Source organism: Salvelinus fontinalis, chromosome 18 (assembly GCF_029448725.1).
Source record: "Salvelinus fontinalis isolate EN_2023a chromosome 18, ASM2944872v1, whole genome shotgun sequence".
NCBI lineage: Eukaryota > Metazoa > Chordata > Actinopteri > Salmoniformes > Salmonidae > Salvelinus > Salvelinus fontinalis.
This window is the reverse complement of record NC_074682.1, coordinates 53,251,948-53,267,876: the sequence shown is the minus strand read 5'-3', so window position 1 is coordinate 53,267,876 and position 15,929 is coordinate 53,251,948. Positions and strand designations below refer to the sequence as shown.

The following is a 15,929-nucleotide window of genomic DNA, read 5'->3' as shown; positions in this document are numbered from 1 at the left end:
CGTAAGTATCTTGTTTCTTTTGGCAAACTCCAAGTGGGCTGCCATGGGCCTTTTACTGAAATGTGGCTTCTGTCTGGCCACTCTACTATACAGGCCTGATTGGTGGAGTGCTACAGAGATGGTTGTCCTTTGTGAAGGTTCTCTCATCTCCACAGAGCTCCTTCAACCTCATGGCTTGGTTTTTTTCTCTGACATGCACTGTCAACTGTGGGACCTTATATAGAGAGGTATGTGGCTTTCCAAATCATGTCCAGTCAATTGAATTTACCACAGGTGGACTCCAATCAAGTTGTCCAGACATCTCAAGGATGATCAATGGAAACAGGATGAACCTGAGCTCAATTTCGAGTCTCATAGCAAAGAAGGTATTTCTGTGTTTTTTTTAATATACTGTATATACAGTATATATCAAATAAATGATTAACAATACATTTTTTTAAACATATTTTTATTTTCCCCTCACAAAGTTGTCAAATTACGAATGTCACCTATCAAAGCGAAGGACACTTACTAAAAATATGCTTTTTTTCATCACTACAAATGTAAAAACCAGTAAATAACTGCACAAAGCAATGGTATGAAGAACAGTAGTACAATAGATGTCATATATCTCCACATAAATCAGTTTGGTCCTTATAAGGTATGTGGGAGAGAGAAGCTGTTAGAAGCTATAGTCAACCCATCAAGTCCATTGGATGTTCACCATCAAGTCCATTGGATGTTCACCATCAAGTCCATTGGATGTTCACCATCAAGTCCATTGGATGTTCACCACAGCATTGGCAGGATCAAAGGCAGAATATGGTGGTGCTGCTGTATTTTAATCTGATTGTTGAGGCATGGTTTCTCTAGCATGGTCCCAGATCTGTTTGTGTTTTTTGTTAACGCCTATGGAGAGTCGGAACCATAGGGGTTGACAAGACAGCACAAACATGATCTGGGACTAGGCTATGGATTTTCTCCAAGGCCTCCCTGATGCCTCCATGCTTATTCCAAGACAGATACAAAGCATTAGGCTTATCTTTATTTTCTAAGTGTTCAATTTCAAAAGTAATGTGTGGTTTGAATACCTGATGTGTTTATGAATTATGACAATGAACTAAGGTGGCATTAAAGTAATGGGAAGATGTATTTTTCTTGGTTTCATCTTCTCAGTCATTCTGAAATACCATTTAGTATTTCAGCAGATACACTATTGTGTAACAAATATGTAACATTTATCCAAATTAAGATTTAGTTTGTAACCATGATTTTGTTTCATGGTTGGAAAATAACTAGCTAATCACTTCTGTCATCCCAATTTTAACATACCCTCTGCTCTAGTATGACAGTTATGGCCTACCAAATTGTATGTATCTTTATATAAAATGTGGGAGAGGTCCATTTTAAACTTTAAAAGCTAACAAATCTATAGGCATCCTTCATTTTCATGGTTACAGTCAATTTGATGATAAAGGTATATTTCAACGGGATTTACCTTGATTCAAAAGGCCCTTTTAAATATGCATAAACCCTCTTGTGACACTACATCATAATGTTGAATGTGTACTTCTAACTATATGTCTTAAGTCATACAGTAGCCTATGTGCAGAATTGAAATAGTCTGCCTTGGAACCAACATTGTTGTGGGGTCATAGGGGACAAGAGGCTAAACTGCCCTGGATAAGCCTGTGATATAGCTGCTTTAGCCCCCTAGTGTGGGGGTTTGGGAGGGAGCACTGGGTTCATACTCCCAGCAATGGGTCTTCCTCACCTCTCCACCATGAGAGCTGTTGTGTGGTGGGATTTATTTTTCAAAATGGCTGCCATGGCTACACATTGGTGGTGGATGAGGTGAGCTTCCCCCTTACTATGTAAAGCGCTCTGTAAATCCAATCAATTATTATTATTGGGGTCATGAATGTCGAGTGACTAAAGTGCAAGATCCCTGCTTTATTCTGTGGTCTATAGACTCACTAAAGGACACTACACATGAGAAAAGCAAAAAGCTTTTTTCCAAAAATGTTTTTGTTTTATTAAGAAATAAAAAGGTTTAATGTTTTTCTCAGTAAAACCCTGTTTTAAACACACATTTTTGCTTTACAGGTTATTTAGCGCCATAGAAATAAAAAATAAAATCTTTCAAATTGTATTTGAAAAATGTTTCTTCTTCATGGATTAAAAACATTTCCCCTTGTACATTCTTAAAAAGGATGGGCTGGTATGTAATGACATGTAATGTATGAGGCAGGAGAGTTAAATAACTTTAACATTATGTCATCTGTAGGGATCAGTAGCCTGTCTGATTATAGACAGCTAATCTCAATGGAAAAGGAGCATACGATCCAAATGGCACCCTATTCCCTATATAGTGCACTACTTTTGACCAGAGACCTATGTCAAAAGTTGTTCACTATGTAGGGAATAGGGTGCCATTTAGGATACAATGAGATTTCTCCAATCTCCAGCGATGGGACTGGGTGTCAATATCTTCACTGTAATAATGTATTCTCATTTGGTTTTTCAGTAAGCTTCTTTGATACAACACCTGTAAGGTACCTAGCTCGCTAACCACTAGCATTTGTTTTTTACAGGTATCTAGCTTGCTAACTACTAGCGGTTCGTTACAGGTACCTAGCTAGCTAACTACTAGCGGTTTGTTACGGGTACCTAGCTAGAAAACTACTAGCGGTTTGTTAGAGGTACATAGCCAGCTAACTACTAGCGGTTGTTACAGGTATCTAGCTAGCTAACTACTAGCGGTTTGTTACAGGTACCTAGCTAGAAAACTACTAGCGGTTTGTTACAGGTACCTAGCTAGCTAACTACAAGCAGTTTGTTACAGGTACCTAGCTAGAAAACTACTAGTGGTTTGTTACAGGTACCTAGCTAGCTAACTACTAGCAGTTTGTTACAGGTACCTAGCTAGAAAACTACTAGCGGTTTGTTACAGGTACCTAGCTAGAAAACTACTAGCGATTTGTTACAGGTACCTAGCTAGAAAACTACTAGTGGTTTGTTACAGGTACCTAGCTAGAAAACTACTAGCGGTTTGTTACAGGTACCTAGCTAGAAAACTACTAGTGGTTTGTTACAGGTACCTAGCTAGAAAACTACTAGCGGTTTGTTACAGGTACCTAGCTAGAAAACTACTAGTGGTTTGTTACAGGTACCTAGCTAGCTAACAACTAGCGGTTTGTTTCTGTGCGACATAATACATCTTCTGTACAAACAAACAGCACTACGGTAGATAGACAGGCCTATGTTTGGCGGCAGCATCATTTCAGAATGTCACAGGCCAATTCAGACTACCAAATCAGATTTGAGATAGTCATTATAAAATGGCAGGATAACTTTTCATTGCAAATTCAGATATTTTAAAATGTGTAATATTTTTGATAAAGATGAATCAAATTCTGCGTGTTATGACAGAAAGTGATACTACTGCATTGAACGTTGTTTCTTTGTTGATATTATGGCATAAGATTTTGTGGTAGGTTTTCATTGGCCCCTGAAGTTGTCGTAATTTTGTCTCTCGCATTGTTTAAGTAAATTTCTTTTTTTAAATTTCTCTCTACAAAGTTAAAAGTACCACCTATTTGAAAAACAGAGTGAAAAAATACTTATCTTTCTACGAAGTATTGCACATTACAAATTGCAGTTTTGTTGATTAACAGTAAGTTGTTAAATGACGATTCATCCTCAGGAAGTATTAGTAGCTGGAGACGGGGTGGTCATTTTACATTTTGAATACAAAAAGGCAAAAACGTGATTGGAAAACAATCAAAGTACAATAAACTAAACGTTCTGATTTTATACCCCCCCCAACAAAAAAAAGATTATTTTTATTTTTATGTAATAGAATCAATAGAATTAAGCAAAGCTTCAGTTTTCACTACATGGGGTTTCACATTTCGACATTCCATTCTAAGAAGAAATATCTTTGCATTGTGAATCATAGCGCTTCAAACCCCAACAGGCTTTTTGTTTGAATTGTTTCTGCCTCTGAAAAGCTGTAATAATATAATATTTAAAACTAAACTAAGATATGATGACCGATGGATAGGGAGTGTGAAAGGGCTGGAGGAAGTAGATAGTAGAAGTCAGTATATTAATCAATTACCGTATGTATTATCATTACATCAGAATGTACACTGACCTAGCCGGCAGAAATCCAATAGAAATATCTGATTGAGAAGCAGTCTGCTTGTATTTTGAATGGTTCCTTGATCAATATTTACGATTTATGATCAATATTTACTGTATGGGGAGTTTACATGAATGCGTAAAGTTATTATGGCAGGTCCTTTAGGCTCCTGTCAATTCATTAGAGACACAGACTAAAGAGACGCTATATGCATTATATAGTGTGATGTTGTGCTTCTTATGTACTTGCCACTATGTCATGTCCTCTATCTATGGCCAGCGATACAACAACAGACTTAAACACTAAGAATAAAGGAAAAAACTAACTTCATTACTTAAGTGCAAATAATGAATCACAGACTTGAAACACGTATGATGTAGCTACTGTATGCACTAGGATGGATGGCATGTAGCAGTAGTGTCCTTCACCAGCATAGTATAGTCTAGTTTAAAATGGAGTTGGGCTGACTGTATGTATGTACACTAGACACTGTACAAGGAGGACAGGTTTGTACCTCCACAGTCAGAGCCAGGTACAGTTGCCGGCACTAAAAAGCTAGGTTGTGTTATTTATACAGACAGAACAATTGCTGCAAGGCGCTCAAGTACCTTCTAGCAAATAGTTGTGTCAAAAACCAGTATTGCAGACCGGTGCAGGATTTTGAAACTCTAACTTTTTAGCAACTGTAGATGAGATGCTCTGGACCCTGAACGCAGCCTAGTAGTGGAGCTACGTTCAGGTTCAGTTGTAATTTTACAACAAACATCGACGACAAACACACTCGACTAATCTCACTGTATACAAGGGGCACCACCTCCACGATATTATCGTACTATAGACATTAGTTAAGCTGAGAAGAGAGAGGGGCTAGGTTGATCTAGATACAAACATGACGTAGTCAAATGTTACTGCTCAAAACATGACACACATTTAGTTCTTACGGTTTTATACAACCCTTTCTTTTGTATTATGTATTTTCTTCTCTTAAAAAAAAAAAAAAGATTCCTAAAATAGAGACGACCGCCTATAGTTCTACAGGAAAGAAGAAGTAAAATGGACCATGTACTGATTCTGCTTGCTCCAAGTGGCTTGGAAATCTAAATTTCCTTCTAACTACATTAATCGTAATAACAGTAATATTAATAACAATAGTTTAATAAAAAATATTAAAAACATAGACAGGAAACCAATAATGTAACTTCCTCTGTAGAAAACAAAACAAAAAGAAAACTCCTAGTGCAGATACATAGCAATGTAAACCTGGTCCTATAACTAGTTTAGTGATAATATAGTATAATAACATAGAAAGCGGGTCATTTTTTTTTTTTTTCAATTCGTTCCTCTCACAGAGAGCGCTCACATCATAGTTTCTACAATAGTGTGGGTGGGCTTGATCAGGCCGTTGTTCCCGTTAGGGTCCAGGGGGTAGGCCAGCTCGGCAGACATGCCCTTGGGACGGTGGTCGACTGGACGGGAGCTTGCACCTCCCAGCGGAGCTGCCACAGCCTTGATCCTCTGGGTGGAGACAAAAAGAAGAGCTCTGTTTAATTCCACTAAATACCAATATACTGTACAAGTATGAGTATTTGACAGCAAGTGTACCTGTTACAGATGGATCAACTTGAAAAATGACCTCTAGACTCACCGACTTCTACTGGCTTAATCACAACTTTGTTGGGAGGTCCAGTATATCAGTCAGAGGTCAGAGGTCAAGATGAAGCTTCTAAACTACATGAAGTCCCTTGGGGTAGGAGCTAGGGTGTAGGGTCTAGAACCTAGGGGTAGGAGCTAGGGCTTAGGGTGTAGGGTCTAGAACCTAGGGGTAGGAGCTAGGGCTTAGGGTGTAGGGTCTAGAACCTAGGTGAATGCACCAATTTGTAAGTCGCTCTGGATAAGAGCGTCTGCTAAATGACTTAAATGTAAATGTAGGAGTAGGCGCTAGGGCTTAGGGTGTAGGGTCTAGAACCTAGGGGTAGGGGCTAGGGCTTAGGGTGTAGGGTCTAGAACTTAGGGGCTTGGGGGCTAGGGCTTAGGGTGTAGTGTCTAGAACCAAGGGGCTTGGGGGCTAGGGCTTAGGGTGTAGTGTCTAGAACCAAGGGGCTTGGTGGCTAGGGCTTAGGGTGTACAGTCTAGAACCAAGGGGCTTGGGGGCTAGGGCTTAGGGTGTAGGGTCTAGAACCTAGGGGGAGGGGCTAGGGCTTAGGGTGTAGTGTCTAGAACCAAGGGGCTTGGGGGCTAGGGTTATCAGAGTTGTGTACTAACCTCTATGAGTGGTCCATCGGACTGGATGATCTTGATGACCACCACCATAGGAATACAGATCATAGAAGCCAGGGCCAGAGTCCAGCCCACACCGATGGACCAGTCGGGGTACTCGTAAACCTTGTTGTACGTCAAAGGTTTGTATTTGACCAAGGAGAAGACGAAGCAACCCTGGAGGCAGAGAGAAAACACCAATGGAGGGTAAATGTATTAATGCTAACTCACATTCTTCAATGTCTGACAATGAAGGAAACGTTTTGGCGTTCTTGTACATTTGCAGTGCCAACTTGCACTAGCTAACTATCGGTTTCAAAACAAGGGATCTACCTGAAAACTTCCATGTTCTCAGTAATACAATACTTGATGCTTGAATTTTTCTTTTTTAAATGATGCAAACCGAGTCTTTCAATTCATTCAGACAAACACCTATTGTTTCATGAACATTTTGGAAAAACAAATTCAAATGAAAACAATTATTGACATAATTGATAATAGCGTTACAGCCATATACGATTATGGCGTCTAAAATTATAATAATATCAGAGCTGGTAGTAATTGACATCCACATAGTCTCCTCAAATTCTCCTTAGTCCCTCTCATTCTCCTTGAGATCTCCTCAATCTCTCCTTAGTCCGTCTCAAGAGAACAAATAGCACTATGTTTCTTGGCTGTTAAGACACAGGAGATTCAACAAGATTAAACAGGATTAGCCTCCGGATGGAGCAAAGCACCACATTTCCCAAATGCCTCAACAGTTTTAATCCAGCAAGCACACACAGCATGGGACGCCGGGCCAACGGTTACCCTTTAACTACCAGGGAGGCAGGGCCAACGGTTACCCTTTAACCTCCAGGGAGGCAGGGCCAACGTTTACCCTTTAACTACCAGGGAGGCAGGGCCAACGGTTACCCTTTAACCTCCAGGGAGGCAGGGCCAACGGTTACCCTTTAACCTCCAGGGAGGCAGGGCCAACGGTTACCCTTTAACTACCAGGGAGGCAGGGCCAACGGTTACCCTTTAACCTCCAGGGAGGCAGGGCCAACGGTTACCCTTTAACATCCAGGGAGGCAGGGCCAACGGTTACCCTTTAACCTCCATGGACAGAGGGCCAACGGTTACCCTTTAACCTCCAGGGATGCCGGGCCAACGGTTAACCTTTAACCTCCAGGGACACCGGGCCAACGGTTAACCTTTAACCTCCAGGAGCACTGTGCCAACGCTTAACCTTTAACCTCCAGGGATGCTGGGCCAACGGTTAACCTTAACCTCTAGGGACTCTGGGCCAACGGTTACCCTTTAACCTCCGGGGACGCTGGGCCAACGGTTAACCTTTAACCTCCAGGGATGTAGGGCTACCTGTTACCCTTTAACCTTTAACCACCAGGGAGGCAGGGCAACCGGTTAACCTTTAACCACCAGGGAGGCAGGGCCACCGGTTAATCTTTAACCAGCAGGGAGGCAGGGCCACCGGTTAACCTTAACCACCAGGGCCAAACAGGAGGGGATGTGATCTTATAGAGCCTGGCCACTTTTGTGAAGCAAACTATCATAGGACCCCTCCCCCACCTCAAAATCTAGGACCCCCCCACCTCAAAATCTAGGATCCCCCCTACCTCAAAATCTAGGACCCCCCCACCTCAAAATCTAGGACCCCCCACCTCGAAATCTAGGACCCCCCCACCTCAAAATCTAGGACCCCCCTACCTCAAAATCTAGGACCCCCCTACCTCAAAATCTAGGACCCCCCCACCTCAAAATCTAGGATCCCCCCACCTCAAAATCTAGGATCCCCCCACTTCAAAATCTAGGATCCCCCCCACCTCAAAATCTGGGACCCCCCCACCTCAAAATCTAGGATCCCCCCACCTCAAAATCTAGGACCCCCCCCCACCTCAAAATCTAGGACCCCCCCACCTCAAAATCTAGGATCCCCCCACCTCAAAATCTAGGACCCCCCCACCTCAAAATCTAGGACCCCCCACACCTCAAAATCTAGGATCGACCCTACCTCTCAAATCTAGGACCCTACCTCCCAAATCTAGGACCCTACCTCCCAAATCTAGGACCCTACCCCTAGCTCCGATGGGAATGAATCCACTGTCTGTCTATCTATCTATCTATCTATCTATCTATCTATCTATCTATCTATCTATATGTCTGTCTGTCTGTCTGTCTGTCTGTCTGTCTGTCTGTCTGTCTGTCTGTCTCTCCTCTCTCTCTCCTCTCTTTTAGCAGGCAGATGGCCATTCAATCTTGGGTTCAGCGTTGTTGAACTTACTGAGTCAATTGTGGATTTTCACAGCAAATCCAGCGGATGGACGTACGGACACGCAAACACACATACACACACATTGCTGTTGTAGTAGTATAATGTTTGAGTTGGGGGGAGGAAGGGATGACAGATGTTTATATCACTCTCTATCCTTTTCTGTAGGAGGTTGCATCCCAAATTGGCACCCTATTCCCTATGTAGTGCACTTCTTTTTGACTAGGGCCTATAGGTTACGTTATACAGAATAAAAATACAGCAAGGGTACCATTTGAGACGAAGTGAATATGAATGAACATAGACTCACCACACAAAGAAGAGGTGTGATAAAAGACCAGCTCCATTTCATCCAGGGGTTTGGTCTGTAGCCAATCATGTCTTCAATCGCATCATAGAAATTATCAACGCCTGATAGGAGGAGAGAAAAAAAAATGGAGGATTTTGTCAGATTGATGTAAATGGGGCCCTATATTCCTTTTATAGTGCACTACTTTTAGACCAGGGCCTATAGTAGGGCTGTGGTCAAAAAGACGTCCACTATAGGGACTATAGGGTACCATTTCTGATGTAAACAGTATTCTATCTCGTGTTTCTCTTTATACTGGGACACGGCCTGTCTAGGTCTAGATGTATTTTGGGCGGTGTCCGGCGACATAATGCAACAATAACTGGCGACAGAACTGTACCATCTCTATACAGCTGGAGTAGCTGTGAATGTATTTCACTAACGGAGCCCGAGGACATTTAAGGACCACAGCTCCTATACACACATTCACACACAGAGCATTATATTCCAGAGTAGACGTACCATATACCCAGGCTACAGCAATACATTCAAAGAATGCAACCCACAAAAGGCACACACCGCTGGCTGCATAGTAGTCAAAGAGTTGAAACACATACATGCCACCCTGTGGGAGAGAGAAACAGGCAGGATTTAGTGCTTGGCTCATGTGTGAATGTAGGATTCAATGCATAGATTTACAACAACAAAAAAAGGGTTCCAAAAGGGTTCTTCGGCTGTCCCCATAGGAGAACCCTTCTGTGTAAAGGGTTCCACATTGAACACAAAAGGGTTCTCCTTGGAACCAAAACGGGTTCTTCAAAAGGTTTCTCCTATGTGGACAGCTGAAGAACCATTTTAGGTTCTACATAGCACCTAATTTTTCTAAGAGTGTAGTAGTGGAAGAATAACCTTTAGCATCCCAAATAGCACCCTGTTCCCTACATAGTGCAGTACTTTTTACCATAGCCCTATGGGCCCTGGTCAAAAGTAGTGCACTTTATATAATAAGGAATAGGGTCCCGTTTGTGATGCAGACATGTTCCGACACAGTAGCCCAACGGAACCTTGAGCCGTCCCGAGTTCCAACTCTCAACAGAGCACTCAGTCAGAGAGGCAACATGAGATTGTGATGTCATGACTCTCAACAGAGCACTCAGTCAGAGAGGCAACATGAGATTGTGATGTCATGACTCTCAACAGAGCACTCAGTCAGAGAGGCAACATGAGATTGTGATGTCATGACTCTCAACAGAGCACTCAGTCAGAGAGGCAACATGAGATTGTGATGTCATGACTCTCAACAGAGCACTCAGTCAGAGAGGCAACATGAGATTGTGATGTCATGACTCTCAACAGAGCACTCAGTCAGAGAGGCAACATGAGATTGTGATGTCATGACTCTCAACAGAGCACTCAGTCAGAGAGGCAACATGAGATTGTGATGTCATGACTCTCAACAGAGCACTCAGTCAGAGAGGCAACATGAGATTGTGATGTCATGACTCTCAACAGAGCACTCAGTCAGAGAGGCAACATGAGATTGTGATGTCATGACTCTCAACAGAGCACTCAGTCAGAGGCAACATGAGATTGTGATGTCATGACTCTCAACAGAGCACTCAGTCAGAGAGGCAACATGAGATTGTGATGTCATGACTCTCAACAGAGCACTCAGTCAGAGAGGCAACATGAGATTGTGATGTCATGACTCTCAACAGAGCACTCAGTAAGAGAGGCAACATGAGATTGTGATGTCATGACTCTCAACAGAGCACTCAGAGAGGCAACATGAGATTGTGATGTCATGACTCTCAACAGAGCACTCAGTCAGAGGCAACATGAGATTGTGATGTCATGACTCTCAACAGAGCACTCAGTCAGAGGCAACATGAGATTGTGATGTCATGACTCTCAACAGAGCACTCAGTCAGAGGCAACATGAGATTGTGATGTCATGACTCTCAACAGAGCACTCAGTCAGAGGCAACATGAGATTGTGATGTCATGACTCTCAACAGAGCACTCAGTCAGAGAGGCAACATGAGATTGTGATGTCATGGAAAAAGAACAGGCTACTGTGGTCGAAATTACATAAAGCATTAAGTCCATGACTCCCTGGCTGTCTAGGGGGCTTAGTGGGGTAGGATTAGGGAGTAGGGACTGAGGTGGGTTTGGGCTTTCTGAGGGTCATCCCATGCTTCTTTCTATATTATGAGGCTGAGAGGCAGGGACACAGCACAGTATAGCTAGCTAGCAATATTTATTTTTATTTATTTTTTACAGCTCATGATGCCCTGGTTTGAGATGAGCTTCCCAAAAAGTGACTGACAGTTCCGTAGGGTTTCTCAGAGTGGAGATAAAAGAGAGCGAGGTGTATGTGTGAGCCAAATATTTCTCTAAATAGACCATACAGTAGGCTACTGGGAAGCTCGGTCCACACCAGCATATTTGGAGTGGTGCTATTGTGAGGTACTGGCATGAGAAGATAGAAAAATAGAAAGTGGAACTGTATGTATGGGACTCTTGTTTCTGGGGGAATTTGAGGTTTAAAAGCTCCACAAGACCTTTTTCTATTCAAGGGTGGTGGGAACCACTGCTATAAAGTGAAGCTATATTGTCTACATTGCCTTCAGAAAGCATTCACTTCCCTTTACTTTTTTCCACATTCTGTTGTGTTACAACATGAATTTAAAATGGATTACATTTATTTTTTTTGGTCACTGGCCTACATACAATACCCCATACTGTCAAAGTGGAATTATGTTCTTCAAAATGTGTACTAATTCATTAAAAATGAACAGATGAAATGTCTTGAGTCAATAAGTATTCAACCACTTTCTTATGGCAAGTCTAAATAAGTTCAGGAGTAAAACATGTGCTTAACAAGTCACATAATAAGTTGCATGGACTCACTCTGTGTGCAAATTATTGTGTTTAACATGTTTTTTTAATGACTACCTCATCTCTGTACCCCTAACATACAATTATCTGTAAGTTCTCTCAGTCGAGCAGTGAATTTCAAACACAGATTCAACCACAAAGACCGGGGAGGTTTTCCAACGCATCGCAAAGATCTACCTGTTGGTAGATTGGAAAAAATTTAAAAGCAGACTTTGAATATTCCTTTGAACATGGTGAAGTTATTAATTACACGTTGGATGGTGTATCAATACACCCAGTCACTACAAAGATACAGGCATCCTTCCTAACTCAGTTGTCGGAGAAGAAGGAAACCGCTCAGGGATTTCACCATGAGGCCAATGGTGACTTTAAAACAGGTACAGTTCATTGGCTGTGACATGAGAAAACTGAGGATGGATCAACAACATTGTAGTTACTCCACAATACTAAACTAATTGATCTTGTTTGCAATAAGGCACTAAAGTAATACTGCATAATATGTGGCAAAGAAATTAACTTTATGTTTGGGGTAAATCCAACACAACACATCACTGAGTACCATTCTTCATATTTTCAAGCATAGTGGTGGCTGCATCATGTTATGGGTATGATTGTAATCATTAAGGACTGGGGAGGGATGGTACCAGGTTTCCTCTAGAAGTGACGCTTGGCATTCAGGCCAAAGAGTTCAATCTTGGTTTCATCAGACTGAGAGTCTTTAGGTGCCTTTTGTCAAACTCTAAGCAGGTTGTCGTGTGCCTTTTACTGAGGAATGACTTCCGTCTGGCCACTCACTATAAAGGCCTGATTGGTGGAATGCTGCAGAGATATTTGTCCTTCTTGAAGGTTCTCCCATCTCCACAGACGAACTCTGGTGCTCTGTCAGACTAACCATCAGGTTCTTGGTCACCTCCCTGACCAAGGCCCTTCTCCCCCGATTGCTCAGTTTGGCCGGGCGGCCAGCTCTAGGAAGAGTCTTGGTGTTTCCAAACTTCTTCCATTTAAGAATGATGGAGGATCTTGGGGATCTTCAATGCTGCAGAAATATTTTGGTACCCTTCCCCAGAACTGTGCCTCGACACAATCCTGTCTCGGAGCTCTACGGATAATTCCTTCGACCTCATGGATTGGTTTTTGTACTGTCAACTGTTGGACCTTATATAGACAGGTGTGTGCCTTTGCAAATCATGTCCAATCAATTGAATTTACTACAGGTGGACTCCAATCAAGTTGTAGAGACATCTCAAGGTTGATCAATAGAAACAGGATGCATCTGAGCTCAATTTCAACTCTCATAGCAAAGTGTCTGAATACTTATGTAAATAAGATATTTTTGTTTTTAATTTTTTATACATTTATACATTTATAAAAATGTTTAAAAACATGTTTTCAATTTGTTATTATGGGGGTATTGTGTGTAGATTGCTGAGGATTTATTTTATTTAATCAATTTTAGAATAAGGCTGTAACGTAACAAAATGTGGAAAAAGTCAAGGGGTCTGAATACTTTCCGAATGCACTGTACATCATACTCATTAGGGTGTCGCTTAATTTTAGTAAGATAATGTTATATTCATTAGGGTGTCGATTAATTTTAGTAAGATAATGTTATATTCATTAGGATGTCACTAAGGTTCAGGACTGGGCTGGACACTTGTGATACTGTATCTTACATAGGAAAGTACATTAACTAGAACTTATTTAAGTAACATTACGGCCATATGATATCAGTGTAAAAAGTTCAAGTTTACTCCCAGAAGATAGTACTTAACCTAGTAACCATGGTAAGTCCCAGAAGATAGTACTTAACCTAGTAACCATGGTAAGTCCCAGAAGATAGTACTTAACCTAGTAACCATGGTAAGTCCCAGAAGATAGTACTTAACCTAGTAACCATGGTAAGTCCAGGAGGTAAGTACTTAACCTAGTAACCATGGTAAGTCCCAGAAGATAGTACTTACCCTAGTAACAATGGTAAGTCCCAGAAGATAGTACTTACCCTAGTAACCATGGTAAGTCCCAGAAGATAGCTTATGAAGCACACTGTAGCTATAAAAAGTTCCCGACGGTAACCCTTCCTTAGGAAGGAGGGATACAGATCCACCAAGGAGGTGATCTGTCCTTCCACTTCCACAAACTGGGGACAGAAAGACACAGAGACAAGAGATGGGAGTAGTGATGCATACAGTAGGCCAGATAGGCTAACATTGTTGTATGGATGTAGTCCTGTGTGGCTCAGTCCGTAAACCATGACTCTTGCAACGACAAGGGTTGTGGGTTTGATTCCCGCTGGGATAACGCATATGTAAAATGTATGCACACATGACTACGTCACTTGGGATAAAAGCGTCTGCTAAATTACTTATATAGAGGCATTTATCCAGAGTGGCAGCCAGCCAGTCAACCAACCAATCAGCCAGCCAGTCATTCAATCAGCCAGTTAAATTATACCATCGCATGTGCGATCTAGTCTCATATTACTTCCAATCCTTGTTTTCTCACTTGCTTGGCAGTGAGAAATCCTGGAAATGGAGATGCTGTATCTAGCTAGGTCATAGTAATGGTATGACTGTCTATGGATGCTAGCATTGAGCTGTAGTAATGGTATGACTGTCTATGGATGCTAGCATTGAGCTGTAGTAATGATACAACTGTCTAGCATTGAGCTGTAGTAATGATTCAACTGTCTATGGATGCTAGCATTGAGCTGTAGTAATGGTATGACTGTCTATGGATGCTAGCATTGAGCTGTAGTAATGATACAACTGTCTAGCATTGAGCTGTAGTAATGATTCAACTGTCTATGGATGCTAGCATTGAGCTGTAGTAATGGTATGACTGTCTATGGATGCTAGCATTGAGCTGTAGTAATGATACAACTGTCTAGCATTGAGCTGTAGTAATGATTCAACTGTCTATGGATGCTAGCATTGAGCTGTAGTAATGGTATGACTGTCTATGGATGCTAGCATTGAGCTGTAGTAATGATACAACTGTCTAGCATTTAGCTGTAGTAATGATTCAACTGTCTATGGATGCTAGCATTGAGCTGTAGTAATGGTATGACTGTCTATGGATGCTAGCATTGAGCTGTAGTAATGATACAACTGTCTAGCATTGAGCTGTAGTAATGGTATGACTGTCTATGGTTGCTAGCATTTAGCTGTAGTAATGGTATGACTGTCTATAGTTGCTAGCATTTAGCTGTAGTAATGATACGACTGTCTAGCATTGAGCTGTAGTAATGGTACGACTGTCTATGGTTGCTAGCATTTAGCTGTAGTAATGGTATGACTGTCTATGGTTGCTAGCATTTAGCTGTAGTAATGATACGACTGTCTAGCATTTAGCTGTAGTAATGATACGACTGTCTAGCATTTAGCTGTAGTAATGATACGACTGTCTATGGATGCTAGTATTGAGCTGTAGTAATGGAACGACTGTCTATGGATGCTAGCATTTAGCTGTAGTAATGTTACAACTGTCTATGGATGCTAGCATTTAGCTGTTGTAATGGTACGACTGTCTGTGGATGCTAGCATTTAGCTGTAGTAATGATACGACTGTCTGTGGATGATAGCATTTAGCTGTAGTAATGATACGACTGTCTGTGGATGCTAGCATTTAGCTGTATTGACTAATAGGGGCGGCAGCGTAGCCTAGTGGTTAGAGCGTTGGACTAGTAACCGAAAGGTTGCAAGATTGAATCCCTGAGCTGACAAGGTACAAATCTGTCGCTCTGCCCCTGAACAAGGCAGTTAACCCACTGTTCCCAGGCTGTCATTGTAAATAAGAATTTGTTCTTAACTGACTTGCCTAGTTAAATAATGGTAAAAAAAATAATAAACTGACTGACTAGGTCAACATGTAGTTGTTTTTTCATAAGCAGTTAACATCCAGCATTAGAACCTGGGGTGATGTGTCCGTGTCGTGGCTTGCCTCTGTGGATTGATAGTTTTTATTGACTGACTGTTTAGTCCTGTTTAGGCCTGTATTGATCACATGTGTATGGGGGCAGGAGTTTTTCCTCCTGATCACATGTATATGGGCCACAAGTTTTTCCTGGCCATGTGACCATGAATTTC

At 41.7% G+C, this 15,929-nt stretch overlaps 1 protein-coding gene across 1 annotated transcript in view; it reads right to left on the bottom strand.

The window, feature by feature from the left end:
• Positions 1 to 429: 429 nt before the first annotated feature.
• Positions 430 to 15,929, bottom strand: part of slc6a6b (solute carrier family 6 member 6b) — a 40,083-nt gene continuing 24,583 nt past the window's right edge. Inside the window, exons 10-14 of the mRNA XM_055869845.1 lie at positions 13,844 to 13,981; positions 9,466 to 9,568; positions 8,965 to 9,065; positions 6,389 to 6,559; positions 430 to 5,641 (exon numbers count right to left, since the gene is read on the bottom strand). Coding sequence (XP_055725820.1) covers positions 5,483 to 5,641; positions 6,389 to 6,559; positions 8,965 to 9,065; positions 9,466 to 9,568; positions 13,844 to 13,981 — 672 coding nt within the window. The 3' untranslated portion in view covers positions 430 to 5,482. The remainder of the gene's footprint in view (positions 5,642 to 6,388; positions 6,560 to 8,964; positions 9,066 to 9,465; positions 9,569 to 13,843; positions 13,982 to 15,929) is intronic.